Raw genomic sequence first — 16,331 nt, 5'->3', positions numbered from 1 at the left:
TAACCGATAATGTCCTTGCAGAGTTTTCCACTACCAGACGGGACTCAATCAGTGTCAGTCTGCCCCAGTCAGCTCTTTAGAGCGCGCTGCGGGAGTACTAACACTGGGAGACACCATGACAATACATATTAAATACATCTTCATAAAATTTCCACAACAATATATATATATATATATATATATATATATACACACACACACAACATTTTAACCATCCTATAAATTAATATAATTATACAATAGTATTAAATTAAGTTTAGTAGTGGACAATACTGAAGAGGTTGTGTATAGATAGAGGGGAATTAGGTACCTGGGGACCCTGGGACTATTATACGGTGCAGATAAATTATGCGAGACACAATCGTTTTAGAAAAATAGAAAAGATTTTTAATAAATTTTATAGTACAGAAATATATATATAAATAATTACAAGACCAGCTGGAGTGTATAACATAGAAACTTCAGTTCCATATAACAATTTGTTGCAGTTCTCTCTTCAATACTGAAGAGGTTGTTTATGTGAAGAACGAGTTTGGGTTTGCAACCAACAAACTGAAAGGTTGTTTTATGATTTGCTTTCTATAAATAAGGCTGACAATAATATAGACAAGTTTTTCATCATGACTTGTAACATGCAATTGACTGTCATTCTGTAATGCAAAGCAAGACAGTCAAGCACAACCATTGAAAAACTACCATGGACACCTGGGCAGCCAGGCACATGGCCAATTTGGAATACAAACAACAGGACATTCTGGTCTGCAGAATATTCACACATTACATGCATGAAGATAAAATGGGGTAACACTTTTGGTGTAAAATGCAGGAGATAAAATAAATCTGTTTCCTTGAAGCACAGAAGTTCTAAAATTTCTTTAAAGAGGCCACAGTAACAGTAAGCCCTCTTTGCAGCCTTCGAGTCCAAGATGACCAAGAAAAGAAGGAATAACGGACGTGCCAAGAAAGGACGTGGGCATGTCCAGCCTATCCGGTGCACCAACTGCGCCCGCTGTGTCCCAAAGAACAAGGCTATCAAGAAGTTTGTGATCAGAAACATTGTTGAGGCTGCAGCTGTCAGGGATATCTCTGATGCTAGTGTCTTCGATTCGTATGCACTGCCTAAGCTTTATGTGAAGCTGCACTACTGTAGCTGCGCCATTCACAGCAAGGTGGTCAGAAACCGCTCTCGTGAGGCACGCAAGGATCGCACACCACCACCAAGGTTCAGGCCTGCGGGCGCACCTCCAAGAGCACCTCCCAAACCAATGTAAGGAAATCTGCTCAGATGTCTCATAAATAAACTATTAAAAATTTAAAAAAAAATAAAAAGTAACAGTAAGCAAAGTACACATACATTGCAATAACAACAATTTCAGATATATCGGTATTTTAACATAAAGGAAGAAAAACAAATCCCAAATCAAATAAGACCAGTCAAGTTGTCCTTCTGGTTCTTAGTAATAGCCATACCCCCTAGCAGTAAGTTTATAGTATTACTGGGTCCATTTAAATAACCAATATCCTGAAAAGAATGCCTGAGGGCTGCAATGTAAATGGTTCACCGATGAGAAGGACAGAGCAGAGATATATTACATCTTTTGCAGATGCCATCAATGCTTTGTTGAATGGAGAGATGTGCCCAGCAGGACTCTAATGGCTACATGTTTATGCTGTTAGTTTTTATCTATCACAATAAACCTTTAAAACTGTGCTGTAGACAATCTTTTCAAGACAACCAAATGTGCTTCTTATACAGATGACTATCAGTATGTTTGCAAGAGTTTAACATTAGTGTCATTGATGCTAATGAAGGGAGGTTATTTTACATTAGGTTTTTGTTCTAAATAGAAAACAAAATAACACATATAAGCTCTATGGTAAAGAAAACAATTTTGAAATTTTCCCGTGGAAACAATTGATATGAAAAAATGACAAATTTTCAAGTATATATTAAAACGTTTTTTTTTTATCAGTGATTTTATATGTTCTTATATAAATGAGAAAATGGCATTGCACAGTTTATATTTCTGAAGGACTGCAATTTGAAAGCATAGCGGATTATCACATGATGAATGACGATGATGGTCACTTGGTCAGAGTCCAGTAACTATTTTTGAGTGGATGGGTCCATGCAATTTGGGACAACCTACAGCTAACAGATAGTTACTGATTAAGTCAGGTAAAGTAATCCACTCCTTCATGAACTGTTAAAAAAAAAAAAGACTTTATGGCCACTACTTATAGGAGGTGTGAACTCTAAACCAGAACAGGTGCTTCCTGGCCTTCACTTTCTGTAATCTGGTCAGTGACTGAGTGTGCACCAATATAAACCCTGGGAGAGAAGTTTAGTAGCTTGGGTATGGAGTTGGGTGTATGGAAATGTAATATGTTTTTTATTTTGTTTGTTTATTTTTTTGTGGTTGAACTGGATGGACTTGTCTTTTTTCAACCTGACTAACTATGGGCCAGATTCTCAAAGAACTACGTTACGCTGCGGTGGCGTAACGTATCCCATTTATGTTACACCGCCGCAAGTTTACAGCGTAAGTGCCTGATTCACAAAGCTCTTACCTGTAAACTTGCGACGGTGTAACGTAAATGCGCTCGGCGCAAGCCCGCCTAATTCAAATGTGGCGGGCACCATTTAAATTAGGCGCGTTCCCGCGCCGAACGTACTGCGCATTCTCCATCGGGAAAATTACCCAACGTGCATTGCACTAAATGACGTCGCAAGGATGTCATTGGTTTCGGCGTTAACGTAAATGGCGTCCAGCGCCATTCACAGACGACTTACGCAAACGACGTGAATTTTCAAATTTCGATGCGTGAACGACGGCCATACTTAACATTGGTTAGTCCACCTAGAGGGCATCCCTAGTTTTACGTGGCGTATCTCAACGGAAATTACGTAAAGTTAGAGCGACGGGTAACGCGGACGTTCGTGAATCGCCTTAACTAGTGATTTGCATATTCTACGCCGACCGCAATGGAATCGCCACCTAGCGGCCGGCCTAGAATTGCATACTAAGATCCGATGGTGTAATTCAATTACACCTGTCGGATCTTAGGGCTATCTATGCGTAACTGATTCTATGAATCAGCCGCATAGATACGACAAGCGTATCTCAGAGATACGACGGCGTATCAGGAAATACGCCGTCGTATCTCTGCTGTGAATCTGGCCCTATGTAACTATATGTAAGTTATTGGCACCACATCTCTTGATTGATAGCAATATAGAAAGGAAGATTGGGACTTTAAAGGTGCAAAATACACAAGAATATATCAAAATAATTTTATTTTATAAAAGTTAAAATTGACAGAATAAAATCCATCTACATGTAAATATACAGTTTCAGAGTGTGCCCAGTAGCCTGTTTGGGACCTGCCATGTGTTATAGATGTGGTCATAAAGTTGTCCTGCTTGTCAAAGCAGGTCGGGTCTACAATTCCCGGAACGAACAGATATTGTGGACCCGATTTACAGATTTTTTTTCCCCCCAGAGATGAGCTTTAACATGAAACAAACATTTTTTTCAATTTTTTTTAATTATCATTTTATATATGTACAGTATATTAGGTTTATACAACTTAAATTAAAGACCTTGCTCTTCCTTTCTTCCTGTCTATTAAAAAAGTTTAACTGGGTGGTGCCATGAAAAATATAGAATACAGTACTTATCTGAGACTCTGACATAGAGTTTCTGTAAATGTTGCTATACAGTTAACCAAAATGGTCAAGAGGGGCCATGGAAAAGATGTAGGATGCCAGGGCCTTAAATTGTCATTGGTCATTTTTTAATTACCGCTTGTATGGGTCTCACTTAAAAGTGGTATCCCACTAGTGCTCTTGGTTCCTTTTCTTCACCGTGTGCAACCATACAAAACCACTTCCTATGGGGGTGCATTTGCGGGTTTGCTCCAAGGCTGGGCTGTGTGCATCCGTAGACACACACAACGTGGCTCGGCCCCGCTCCTGCTCTCTGCTCACAAGATTTGATTAAAAGGCGCCTGCTGCTGCCTCTCTGTCCTGTGAGCCTCTATAGACAGACACAGTGTATGATTGTCTATAAATTCTGGTTAGTATAAGGGGGTGGGTGAAGGAGCCATACAAACACTGGGACATGTTTTACCTTAATGCAGGAATGCAAAAAATGTCATGGCTTTAGGCAGGGTATACACATGTGTGTGTATCACTCTTTGTTTAACAGAAGTCGGTCAGAATACAATAGTACAGCTGAGGAGATTTCTGAATTTCACATCATTTGTAGGGATGTGGGAACCTGTCAATTATTTTTTTTTTTCAACCCTCTGGTTGAATGAAACAAATAACTCTCTGTGTATACCTAGCTCCCTGAAAATAAAATTGGGAGCAATTCAATGAGGCATTTGCAACACATTTCTAGTAGTGGGTATGTAGAGGAAAGTGCCTGGAACCATAAACCAGACAGAGACAGAAAATGCAGTTAAAATAACACCTTTAATGTAATAGCAAATATAACTACAGTTCAAAAAAATAGTCAAAACCAGAAGCCAGAGTTTGGAAGCCAGAGTGGGCAATCAAATGAGCCAGAATCAGGGAACCAGAAGTCAGCTATGTCAGGAGCCAAAAATCAGGAGCAGGAATCAGAAGAGAAGTCAGCCAGGCCAAATCATATACAGTAATACAGCAGGAACACACTGGAGATGTTGACCACATGAGGTCAAGGAGGGAATAAGAAAAGCTTACTAGTTACCGATCGCCCGCCGCAGTTGTACTGCAGCAAGTTGGCTCCCCTGTGCAAATCGCCATCATTGTACGTACAGATCCCTGTTCTGTCAGGGGAGGAGAGGCAGATTGTCTGTTTCTAGTGATTAGGAACAGCAATTTCTTTCCTCCTCCAGTCTGCCCAGCCCCCATACAGTTAGCAACCCAGGGAACACTGTTAACTCCTTGATCGCCCCCTAGTGTTAACCCTTCCCTGCCAGTTACATTTATACAATAATCAGTGGCTATTTTTAGCTCTGATTGCTGTATAAATGTCAATGGTCCCAAAAAAGTATCACAGGTGCCTGATCTGTCTGCCCCAATGTCACAGATCACCGCCATTACTGGTAAAAAACAAATCAAATCTATCTCATGGTTTGTAGACGTATAACTTTTGTGAAAATCAATCAATATATGCTTATTGTGATTTTTTTAACAAAAAAATTTAGCAAAATTCATATTGGACTAAACTGAGGAAGACATTTTTGTTTTGGATATTTATTATAGGAAAAAGTTAAAAATATTGTTTTCTTTTCAAAATTGTCGCTCTTTTTTTTTTGTTTATAGTGCAATAAATAAAAACCACAGAGGTGATAAAATACCACCAAAAGAAAGCTCTATTTGTGGGGAAAAAAGGACATACATTTTGTTTGGGTACAACGTCGCACGAACGCACAATTGTCAGTTAAAGCGACGCAGTGCCGTATCGCAAAAAATGGCCTGGTCATTAAAGGGGCAAATCCTTCCAGTCCTTATATGATCAAACAGCCAAAAGGGGCTGGATGTAGGCTGGACTAATGAGGCAGGTAATGATAACTAGGTGAGTCACTGTGAGTGGCTGGTAATTATCTGACAGCTGAGCAGCCTCTGTGCACTGAAGAAAAAGCTTCTAGTAAATAGCAGAAGCCCAGCCATGACAGAAAGTCTCTCATAAATTTATGAAATCTGTGCAACATTTTGATATGTGCGACAAATTTAAATAGTTCTCGTTTGTGACACTTTTTCTGTATAGTACTGTTGTGACACATTTTTAAAGAAATTCTGCCAAATTGGTGATAAAGAAAGTACAGTTAAACACTTTCCTTGTTGGAGTAAATTGTTGATTGTGATGCAAGTTTAACTGTTGTGTCAAATCCTTGAGACATTTCTTCAACACAATTTGCCTTTATGGTTTTCTGAAATTGATATTTTATACATTTCTATTACTCTCCAAATAGCCTCTCCACCTGTAAAACTCCACCAGCTTACAAGAGAAAGGGGAATAGCCCCTCCAGGTGGGAACCCAGACGAACATCCACCGTTGCAGACAACTCAGGTGCAGGCAATGCACTTAGCAAAGCAGGAACAAAGATTGTCTCTGGACAGCCGCACACTGAACAAATTGTAGCCTTTATTGGAAAAAGGACAGCACTACAAGTCACAGCAAAGTGATATAAAATAAAACCCAACTACTGACGCATTTCGCACTAACACTAGTGCTTAGTCATAGCTGTGACTAAGCACTAGTGTTAGTGCGAAACGCGTCAACAGTTGTGATTTATTTTATTTCACTTTGCTGTGACTTGTAGTGCTGTCCTTTTTTCAATAAATGCTACAATTTGTTCAGTGTGCGGCTGTCCAGAGACAATCTTTGTTCCTGCTTAGCTTACAAGAGAGATGCTTACGATAGTTCTGTCAGAACTGGGACGGATTCACATACACCTTACCAACCAATCTAGTGCAAGTTCCACAATTTGCCACCCTACAATGAGACAGTACTTACAATAGCTTATGAATACCATGGAATGTGGCCATGTCAAGCTAGTAGAAAAAGAGCATTTGCAAAGAAGCTTAAAGAGATTCTCCTTAATAACTTTGGAATTTCTATAGATTTTTAAAGTGCAGGGATAACCATTTCCTATAAAAGTGCTGAGAATACATTTGCCAATGCTAGTAATTGTTACGTGTACAAGAACCAGGGCTCTTCCTCAGACACATTTCAGTGCCTAATAGACTCTCAGACACGTTAAGTTGCTGGGAAAGGACAGACAGTCCTTTGCCTGGCTTAGCAGCATGAATGGGTGGCAAGCTGAGAACTTCACAAAGGTATTAAAGCTATGCCAAGGACAATTGAATTTTGTTGATATAACACTTAGAAGTGGTAGTGTGATCTTGCCATTTATATGCTAACAAACAAGACAGATTCCAGGAGACACTTATAGGAAATTGCTGGCAGTTATGAGATGTGAAGTCATGCTGTTTACTGTTAACTTGCAGACAAGAGACAGAATAACAAGTGGTATGTGAGGAATGATGTGTGCACATTAGGGCAGAGCTGTATTTTTGATGGGAATAAACATATATAGGATGGTAGCCTGAATATGGAAAAATCTGATTTAATTAGAAAAATTAGAACATCTGATTTAGTCTGGCTGAAATTACTTGTCTGCAAGATAATGTCACTGATATTTACTGTGTGATTCTGACTGGAAATATCAACAACTCCTTGAAATGTATCCTCCCTGGAGCTTAGCTAAGTGTTTGCAGCTGATCTGTTAGGTGTTTTGGCATCTTAGAAGGTTATATGCTAAGTTTGGCTTTATCATTATAGAAACTCATTACCTGCATCTTTACTGCAGTTTCAGCCTAGCAAGCTAACCACTATATTGGGATTTTAAAAGAAAAAATTGCCAAAAATATACTTAACCCTTTTCAGTTTAAATACATTTGCTTATCAATTTATCTTAAATTTATCTAACCAAAGTGTCATTTTAAAGTGGTTGTAAACCCCTGTAATTTTTCTTTTTTTTTCTTCTTGTCTTACCTGCAAGGCAAAGGCATAAAGGCATAGTGTGCTAGTATGCATCGCCATCGGTGAGAACCGAACTGGGGGGGGGGGGGGGGGGGTTCGGCCCATCCCTAGTTAAGAGTTAAAAGTATTATAAGTATTGGAAGACATTCAATTGGAGGATGCAGCTGGTGACAGTAGAAAAAAGAAGGCAGAAGGGGCAAAAATCATTAAACGAAAATCGCATCCGTATATTGGCCAATTACCTAAATTGGTCATTCCTGGTTGGGGTCTAATGTCCATAACAGTATTTAGCCTCTACAACTGCTTATCTGCAGCATACTGTAAAACTAGCTCCAACTGGTACAGATGTGTAAGAAGGGGTAGAGGTACACCGTGGAAAGGACACTGTAGATAGAGGGGGGGCACAAAAATGGAGAAAGATACAGTAGTGTAAAGTAGTACAAGTTTTGAAATTGACATTCAAATGGAGAATGCTGCTGGTGATAGTAGAACAGAAAAGGCAATTCTTCATTTTAAGAAAATTGCATCCTTATGTTGGCCATTTGCTGAAAATGGTCATCTGTGCTTAGGGTCTAGTATCAGAAAGTAAGTGGATCTATGTAGTAAAATACATGGTGCTGTAAACTGTAAAACCATTTTAAAATTATATAAACAAAAAACGCAATGCCAACGTGTCAGGAAAATGTTGCCATGTTTAGGGCTCGGTAGAATAGCCATGTCTCTAGGTTCACTTACACAAATGTCAACCATTTTCAGCATGCTGTTTAGCAGCCTATATGTCATTGCTAGAGTCTCTAGAGCAGTGGTCCCCAACCTTTTTGGCACCAAGAACCGGTTCCGTGGAAGAATATTTTTCCAAGGCCCAGTAGGAGGTATCACGATGTGTTGCGTTAGCGGTTCAATCATCCTGATACCATAATATCAGGACGATTGAAGCCCATTATTTATATTAATACAATATAAGCCCTGAACTTGTTTCCCTGCAACTAAACAGTGTTATGGGTTCCCGCATCGCAGGTTTTCCGGCGGCAGTTCACATTGCCCTATGCGAACTGCTGGGAGTGTCAGTTAAAAGTTAACAACACCCCCAAATCAGTTTGCATATCACAATGCGATCTGCAAATTTGGACAGGAATCGGATCGCATGAGTGTGAACACCCATGCTATCCGTTTCTGCTACGGACAAAAAAAAGGGGGTCCTGTGCGAGTTTGATGTGAATTCAGCCATACAATTTGCATGGCTGAAATCACATCGCACAGAGATCGCATGTGATGTGCACTGTAGTTACTGCAGGACACTGTAGTGACATGTAGCAGTCAGAAGGAGGAACCACAGTTGCCAGCAGAGAACATGCTATTCCACACATGTGGAACTGTGGATTAGGAGCTTGCCTGTGGCTTTGCTGCCAAGGAAAGTTTCAGAAAGTAGGCTGGACAGGCAGTATAAGCCAGCCTTTCCTCAATCTGTTTCATGTTCAAAGTATGGACTGATATAAGGGAGGTAAATACAAATGATTTATTTTAATATGTATGCACATTTTAGGACAGAATATTCATAAAATGTCTCTCTGGGTCTCCTTTTAGCCAACACTCAAATGTAACTCCAAACTGCAGAGGACCAGGATGAAAAAGTAGACTGATCTTTCCCAAGTAGCAACGTCACAATTTTGCACCAGTTGGCACTTGCAAAATCCCAGAATATATATTGTGGTTTTAGATCACTGCCCATACATGCCACTGCACATACATCCCATGATGTGGAACTGGTGTGCAGTGCAGTGTATGGCCACTTCCATGTGAAGATACTGAAACTCACTTTGATGTAGTGATATTGAAACTTGCATTTCCCTTATTCTGATGGTTTACTGATATATTACAATTTGTTTCTTTATAGTTTCATAACAATGTAGTTAAAATATTGGTTAGAAAAAATATTGGGTAAACTATACTATCCTAACATAATCAGTAAATAAATTAATAAAACAATAAGTGTATAAAGGCCCTTTAAAAAAAAAAAAGAAAGTCTTTAGCCTACACATGATGAACACTACTTTATTTTGCCTGCAGTGTTCATCTGCAGTGCTAAGTATTTAATAGTTAAACTGTCAGGCACATTGCACTATTAAAAAAAAATCATAAATTAATTAAAAACAGGAAGAAAATATATGAACAGGGTCTTTCTAAACGAAAATCGTTTACCAAATAAAAAACCTCATACAGTATGTCTTTCAAAATGTGTATACAATTATATAGATATGCAAACTATTCATAGAGCTATTGTTAAGTTAACTGATACATGCTGATGCTTTAAAATTTGGCCTGGGCATCTAGGCATTAATGACCATTTCTTAATTGAGTTAATGTTCCCAAGCATTTGAACCTAATAAGCAAATAGGGAAATATGGGGATCTGGTTACACCATATTGCCATACAGTGCTTAAGCCCACTACTGCATCAAAGTACCCCATTTTCAGTGGGTCTCAACCATGGGAGAAATATACTCCTCTTTATGGGAGAACTAAAAGGTATAGTCACTATATGAAAAGTACAGTAACTCATAGAAATGTTTTTAGTCACCTCAACCCAATATTAAAGTTAAAGTTGTCGCATTTCTAGCCAATTCAAACTGAGCCAATCGTGAAAAAGAAAACTTTTAAGCAGAGGCTAACTGGGATAAAAACTGCATATCATAATACTCAATTGATCTAGAGTTATTGGGCAGCTTAAAGTTATGTAAATCTCAACTTAGCCACGTTCCATCTCCCCCTTTAAATATCAAGGGCCAGATCCACAGTGAGAGTATGCCGGCGTATCTACTGATACGCCGGCGTACTTTCAAAGTTCCCGCGTCGTATCTTTAGTTTGAATCCTCAAACCAAGATACGACAGCATCTGGGTTTGATCCGACAGGCGTACGGCTTCGTACGCCTTCGGATCGTAGATGCAATACTTCGGCGTCCGCTGGGTGGAGTTCGCGTCGTTTTCCGTGTCGGGTATGCAAATTAGCTATTTCCGATCCACGAACGTATGCGTGGCCGTCGCATTCTCTTACGTCGTCTCTAGTCGGCTTTTTCCGGCGTATAGTTAAAGCTGGTATTTTGCGGCGTATAGTTAAATTTGCCATGTTAAGTATGGCCGTCGTTCCCGTGTAGAAATTTGAATTTTTCTTTTTTTTGCGTAAGTCGTCCGTGAATCGGGATGGACGTAAGTCACGTCTAAATTTAAAAAATGACATCGTTGCGACGTCATTTCACGCAATGCACGGCGGGAAATTTCGAAACAGAGCATGCGCAGTTCATTCGGTGCGGGGACGCGCTTTATTTAAATGAATCACGCCCCCTAATCGCCAATTTGAATTCCGCCGCCAGAAATACACTACGCCGCCGTAACTTATGGCGCAAATTCTTCCAGGATTCGATTTAAAGCCAGGTAAGATACGGCGGCGTAGCGTATCTCTGATACGCTGCGCCTATCCATTTCTATGTGGATCTGGCCCACAGTCTTTTTATTGCTCAGTGAACTTGGTCAATACGGGAACAGCTAGACCATAAAAGGGGTAGGGGGTCAGGGTCAAACTTAACTTGTACAGGAGAACTTTGTGTAATTTTAGCTGCTTAGATTTCTGGATCTGTTGATCATGGGGACATTATGTTATCAAAGAATAGCCTCCAGTTAAGCACATTATCTTCATATAAACATCATGCTTACCCCTAACGTGAGAGAGTAGTCAATATCTGATCTGAGGTCATCAACGAGGGAGCTCAAACAACAGAGCAGGACAGTCAAAGAAAGAGCTCGGAGCATGTGTTACAAACGCAATATTACAAGCATGAGACTGCAGGGTTGGCTTGCCTAAATCAAGTTTGGTCTACACCCAGAGACTGGCCACATCAATCACCTTGAAGGTGGTCAGACAGACATGGAGAATGTGACAGCCAAAACCAGGATGCTGGAATGAGCAGCAGGAGCACTAGACACTCCTGACAATAATGTGCATACATTGATCATGTGTGATGGTTTTAATCTAATTCTGTTTCATTGCTATGGATTACTGCACTCTGCAAACAGTTATTGTACTTTGTACTGCCTTTTATTTGTAATTTTGTATCATTGGGTGGGGCTGTGCCACTTAAAGAAAGATAAATATATGTGTAATTTCAGGGAGCTAAGGAGGTAAAATGGTGTTAAAAGAAGGGTCACATTTAAAATCATAATAGCCAGATATTGCTTGGCAGCCTGCCAATTGTTACCAGGTTATCAAGGTTGGGTCATTTTCATTATGGATAAAATGGAAGCACATAAAAACATCCACTGGTATGACAATATGATTGCATGTGTAGCCCTCTTTTGGAGGTAGGGGTTGTTATGAGAAATGGCCTACCCCAAACAAGATATTGAGCTAAATCTGCAGGTAAGTAATAGAACCAGAACCTTTGCTAAGTGGAAGAGTTGATTTGGTAATAAAGTTGGTAGTACCTCCACCCAGGACAGGGCCTTTGTGAACAGTGGGGATTCCCTTACTGTAAATTAATCAGTAGTTTAATGGTAATCTAATTCAGAGAAACTACTGCAATTTAACATTAACCATAAGTATATAAAGTAGATATACACCAGTATGTAAATAATACAATCGTTATATAAGAAGAGATTAATAATAGTGCATACTGTACATCCAATGTACAAACGGGTATAATGAGGAAAGGGCCCAAAAAGAGGCCTGATGGAAATGTGCACATATGTCAGGGTAGATATATTCATTATTAGATACCTCCAGACAAATGTTGCAGCAAAGTTTAGTTGCAGGGGCCCCTGAGAATGATTGCGATGCAGCGTCCATCCTTGGATCGAAGACCAAAAAACAAGATCAAAGGTGATGGGGAGATTGTTCAATCATTGTCCAACCAGCCTGGATCACAACTTTTCACCCGCAGAAGCTGTGGTGTGGCAATGAAACTCAGAGGCGCCTATATACTCTGCAACTTAGTCCCTAGTAGTCTCCAATCTGTTCCAGAATTGGCCATCAAATGCCTGACTTTAGCCTATGTTGGTTATTGAGCCCTAAGCTAATACTAGCTATGGAATCCCAGACCAGAAGGGACAGGGTTAACTAAAACAACAAGAGCTGCATATAAACTTTATAGAAATAAACAGGTTCACCTACTAACATACAGCAAGGTGACCACTACACATGCATACAATATCACAGAGTAAAAGCTGAACTTCCGCTTGACATGGTTTGTTTGGGCCAGCTTGGCCCAAACAAACAATGTCTCTCACTAACATGTGAGGCCACTGGGTGTGCATGTAGCTGAGGCTACATAAAGCATACCGCACTGTGTTCTGGGTGGGAGCCAAGACTTCCTGTCTCATACCCAGAAGGAACACAGTAGAGTCTGATTGGCGCTCAGCCATTCAGAGAAAGCAATGTATTTTAGCAAATAAAACTGTAAATAAAAACAATTTACTCTAAAAATCTGGTGGTTATAAGTTTTCACTTACAGCTTTCAGAGTTTGTAAAAGACCCCCCCCCCCCCATACCATGCAGTTTCTAAAAGCACATGACTTGAAAAAGAAAAAAAAATATGCTACAGATTTTTTAGGACCCACAAAAGTCTATCAAATCCCTACTAAATTCCAACAATGGCCTCGTTCACATGGGGTGTATTAACATGTATGCCTATGGAGAGCCATGTTTACCTGCATGGGGATGCACAGGTGTTCCGTGCATTCTTGTGCAGGCCATTACATTCATGTCAATTGGAATGCAGCTGCTGCTGTGGGTGCACAACTGCAAGCATAGACAGTGTGAGCTCAGGGACATGCACTTTACACAGATGTCCAATATAGAGCAGTGGCTGTGTTTGTGCAGTTGCTACATCCCAACTGACATCAATGGTACTGCCTGCATAGGGATGCAAGGAACACCTTTGCGGGCAAACACAGCCTTGCAGGGGCACATTATACTGTAGTATGCCCTGTGTGGATGAGGCCTTACTATTATAAAACAAATAATTTATATTTTATTTTTTATATTTTGTAAATATTTGGGGGTGGGGGAAAGGGGCTTTGGTGAGACACAGAAACGGACTGAAGACCTAGAGTCCTTTTTTAACTTCTCTGCAGCCTTAGCTGCACTGCAGACAAATACACAGGAGTCTCTGCATAGAGGCTCCTATCCATCCATAAAATGAAGCATAGAAAAACAGTTTACTATGCTTCAGTGATGAATAAACACAGTAAGCGATAGGTACCAGTTACTCAATGTGTTCATTCAAGAAAGGAAAGGAGCTAGGAAACACAGCTGCAGCTGGCGGATGAGGGAAAGCCAACCATCAACACTGCTGGGAGGGGGGGCTGCATAGGGGGGTGTTGGAACGGGGGGTTGTATTTGTGTACTTTGGCTCCCCTGCAGCATCAGAAGTCAGTGGGAGGGGTAAGGAGGAGAAGTCGAAAGCTGCAGGGAAGCCACAGTAAATTAGTGTTGTGGGCAAGATCGATTCTGGGGGGAATCAGTGTGATGGGTAAGGGATGAATGAGAGTGTCAGGGGAACAATTTTAGTCACAGTGGGGTATGTGGAGCGGGGGAAGCAGGAGGTGAAAAGTCAGAAGTAGCGGCTGCAGTGGCAGGTGGGGGGAATTTTTCAGGTCAATAGGGCCAAATCCACAAAAGAGATACTCCGGCGTAAGCCGTCGTATCTCTGGTTCTAACTTTGGAACTGATCCTCAGAAGCAGTTTTCCTAAGTTAGGCAGAAGATCCGACATCTGTAAGGGACTTACACTGCCGGATCTTAGGATGCAGTACCGCATCCGCCACTGGGGGCATTTCGAGTCGAAATGCCTCTGTTAGTATGCAAATTAGCACTTAGGGCGATCCTCAAAGCTTTTGTGCCTAGTTTTTTCGCCGTAAGTGTTAGTTTGCCTGGTGTAAAACTAGGGCTGCTTTTACAAAGTGTAAAGTTAGTCACACCTTGTAAAGGCCCATTCAAGCGACGGCATTTGGTATGCATTCCCGAGGGAGAACTCCACGGCAATTTGTAAATTCCAAACCGGCATGGGTTCCCCCCCAGGAGCATACCAGGCCCTTAGGTCTGTTATGGGTTGTAAGGAGACCCCCCCCTCCGCCGAAAAATTGACGTAGGGGGTCCCCCTACAATCCATACCAGACCCGTATCCAAAGCACGCTACCCGGCCAGCCAGGAAGGGAGTGGGGACGAGCGAGCGCCCCCCCCCTCCTGAGCCGTGCCAGGCCGCATGCCCTCAACATGGGGGGGTTGGGTGCTCTGGGGCAGGGGGGCGCACTGCGGGCCCCCCCACCCCAGAGCACCCTGTCCCCATGTTGATGAGGACAGGACCTCTTCCCGACAACCCTTGCCATTGGTTGTCGGGGTCTGCGGGCGGAGGCTTATCGGAATCTGGGAGTCCCCTTTAATAAGGGGGCCCCCAGATACCGGCCCCCCACCCTAAGTGAATGGATATGGGGTACATCGTACCCCTATCCATTCACCTGGAGGCAAAAAGTAAAAGTTAATAAACACACAACACAAGGCTTTTTAAAATATTTTATTATTCTGCTCCGGAGGCCCCCCCTGTCTTCGTTATTAGCTCAATTACCAGGGGGGGCTTCTTCTTCCACTCTCCGGGGGTCTTCTCCGCTCTCCGGGGGGGGTTTCTTCTTCCGCTCTCCGGGGGGGGGGCTTCTCCGGACTCCGGGGGGGCTTCTTCCATCTTCTCCCCTCTTCCGCTGTTGACTCGGCGAACCCCGGTTCTTCTGCAGCTCTCCGGTGCCTTCTTCTTCAGCGCTGGCTGCCTGCTATGTTTGTGTGTTAGCTCGATTTCTAACAGGCAGCCGGCGCGGTCTTCTGTGACGTCATCTTCTCTTCTGTTCTTCTCCCCTCTTCCGATGTTGCCTCGTCGCCTGTTGTCGCTGTAATGATGGAAGCGCGCCTTGCATCACATTTATATAGGCATCACCGTCCCATCATGCTCCGGCAGGTACCCACGTGGTGGGTGCACGTGGGTAGGCACCCACCACGTGGGTACCTACCGGAGCATGATGGGACGGTGATGCCTATATAAATGTGATGCAAGGCGCGCTTCCATCATTACAGCGACAACAGGCGACGAGGCAACATCGGAAGAGGGGAGAAGAACAGAAGAGAAGATGACGTCACAGAAGACCGCGCCGGCTGCCTGTTAGAAATCGAGCTAACACACAAACATAGCAGGCAGCCAGCGCTGAAGAAGAAGGCACCGGAGAGCTGCAGAAGAACCGGGGTTCGCCGAGTCAACAGCGGAAGAGGGGAGAAGATGGAAGAAGCCCCCCGGAGTCCGGAGAAGCCCCCCCCCGGAGAGCGGAAGAAGAAACCCCCCCCGGAGAGCAGAGAAGACCCCCGGAGAGTGGAAGAAGAAGCCCCCCCTGGTAATTGAGCTAATAACGAAGACAGGGGGGGCCTCCGGAGCAGAATAATAAAATATTTTAAAAAGCCTTGTGTTGTGTGTTTATTAACTTTTACTTTTTGCCTCCAGGTGAATGGATAGGGGTACGATGTACCCCATATCCATTCACTTAGGGTGGGGGGCCGGTATCTGGGGGCCCCCTTATTAAAGGGGACTCCCAGATTCCGATAAGCCTCCGCCCGCAGACCCCGACAACCAATGGCAAGGGTTGTCGGGAAGAGGTCCTGTCCTCATCAACATGGGGACAGGGTGCTCTGGGGTGGGGGGGCCCGCAGTGCGCCCCCCTGCCCCAGAGCACCCAACCCCCCATGTTGAGGGCATGCGGCCTGGCACGG

At 42.4% G+C, this 16,331-nt stretch overlaps 1 protein-coding gene across 1 annotated transcript; it reads left to right on the top strand.

The window, feature by feature from the left end:
• The first annotated feature begins 904 nt into the window (after positions 1-904).
• LOC120924815 (40S ribosomal protein S26-like) lies at positions 905-1,311 on the top strand. The gene has a single exon (XM_040335823.1). The coding sequence runs from the start codon at positions 927-929 to the stop codon at positions 1,269-1,271; it is 345 nt and encodes a 114-aa protein (XP_040191757.1). The 5' UTR covers positions 905-926; the 3' UTR covers positions 1,272-1,311.
• Positions 1,312-16,331: the final 15,020 nt, after the last annotated feature.

The sequence above is a fragment of the Rana temporaria genome, chromosome 1 (assembly GCF_905171775.1).
Source record: "Rana temporaria chromosome 1, aRanTem1.1, whole genome shotgun sequence".
Lineage (NCBI taxonomy): Eukaryota > Metazoa > Chordata > Amphibia > Anura > Ranidae > Rana > Rana temporaria.
The sequence above is the reverse complement of the archived record's forward strand: the minus strand, read 5'-3'. Positions and strand labels throughout refer to the sequence as shown.

Coding starts and splice junctions, on each gene's coding strand:
- LOC120924815 (XM_040335823.1), top strand. CDS start 927: ATGACCAAGAAAAGAAGGAATAACGGACGTGCCAAGAAAGGACGTGGG.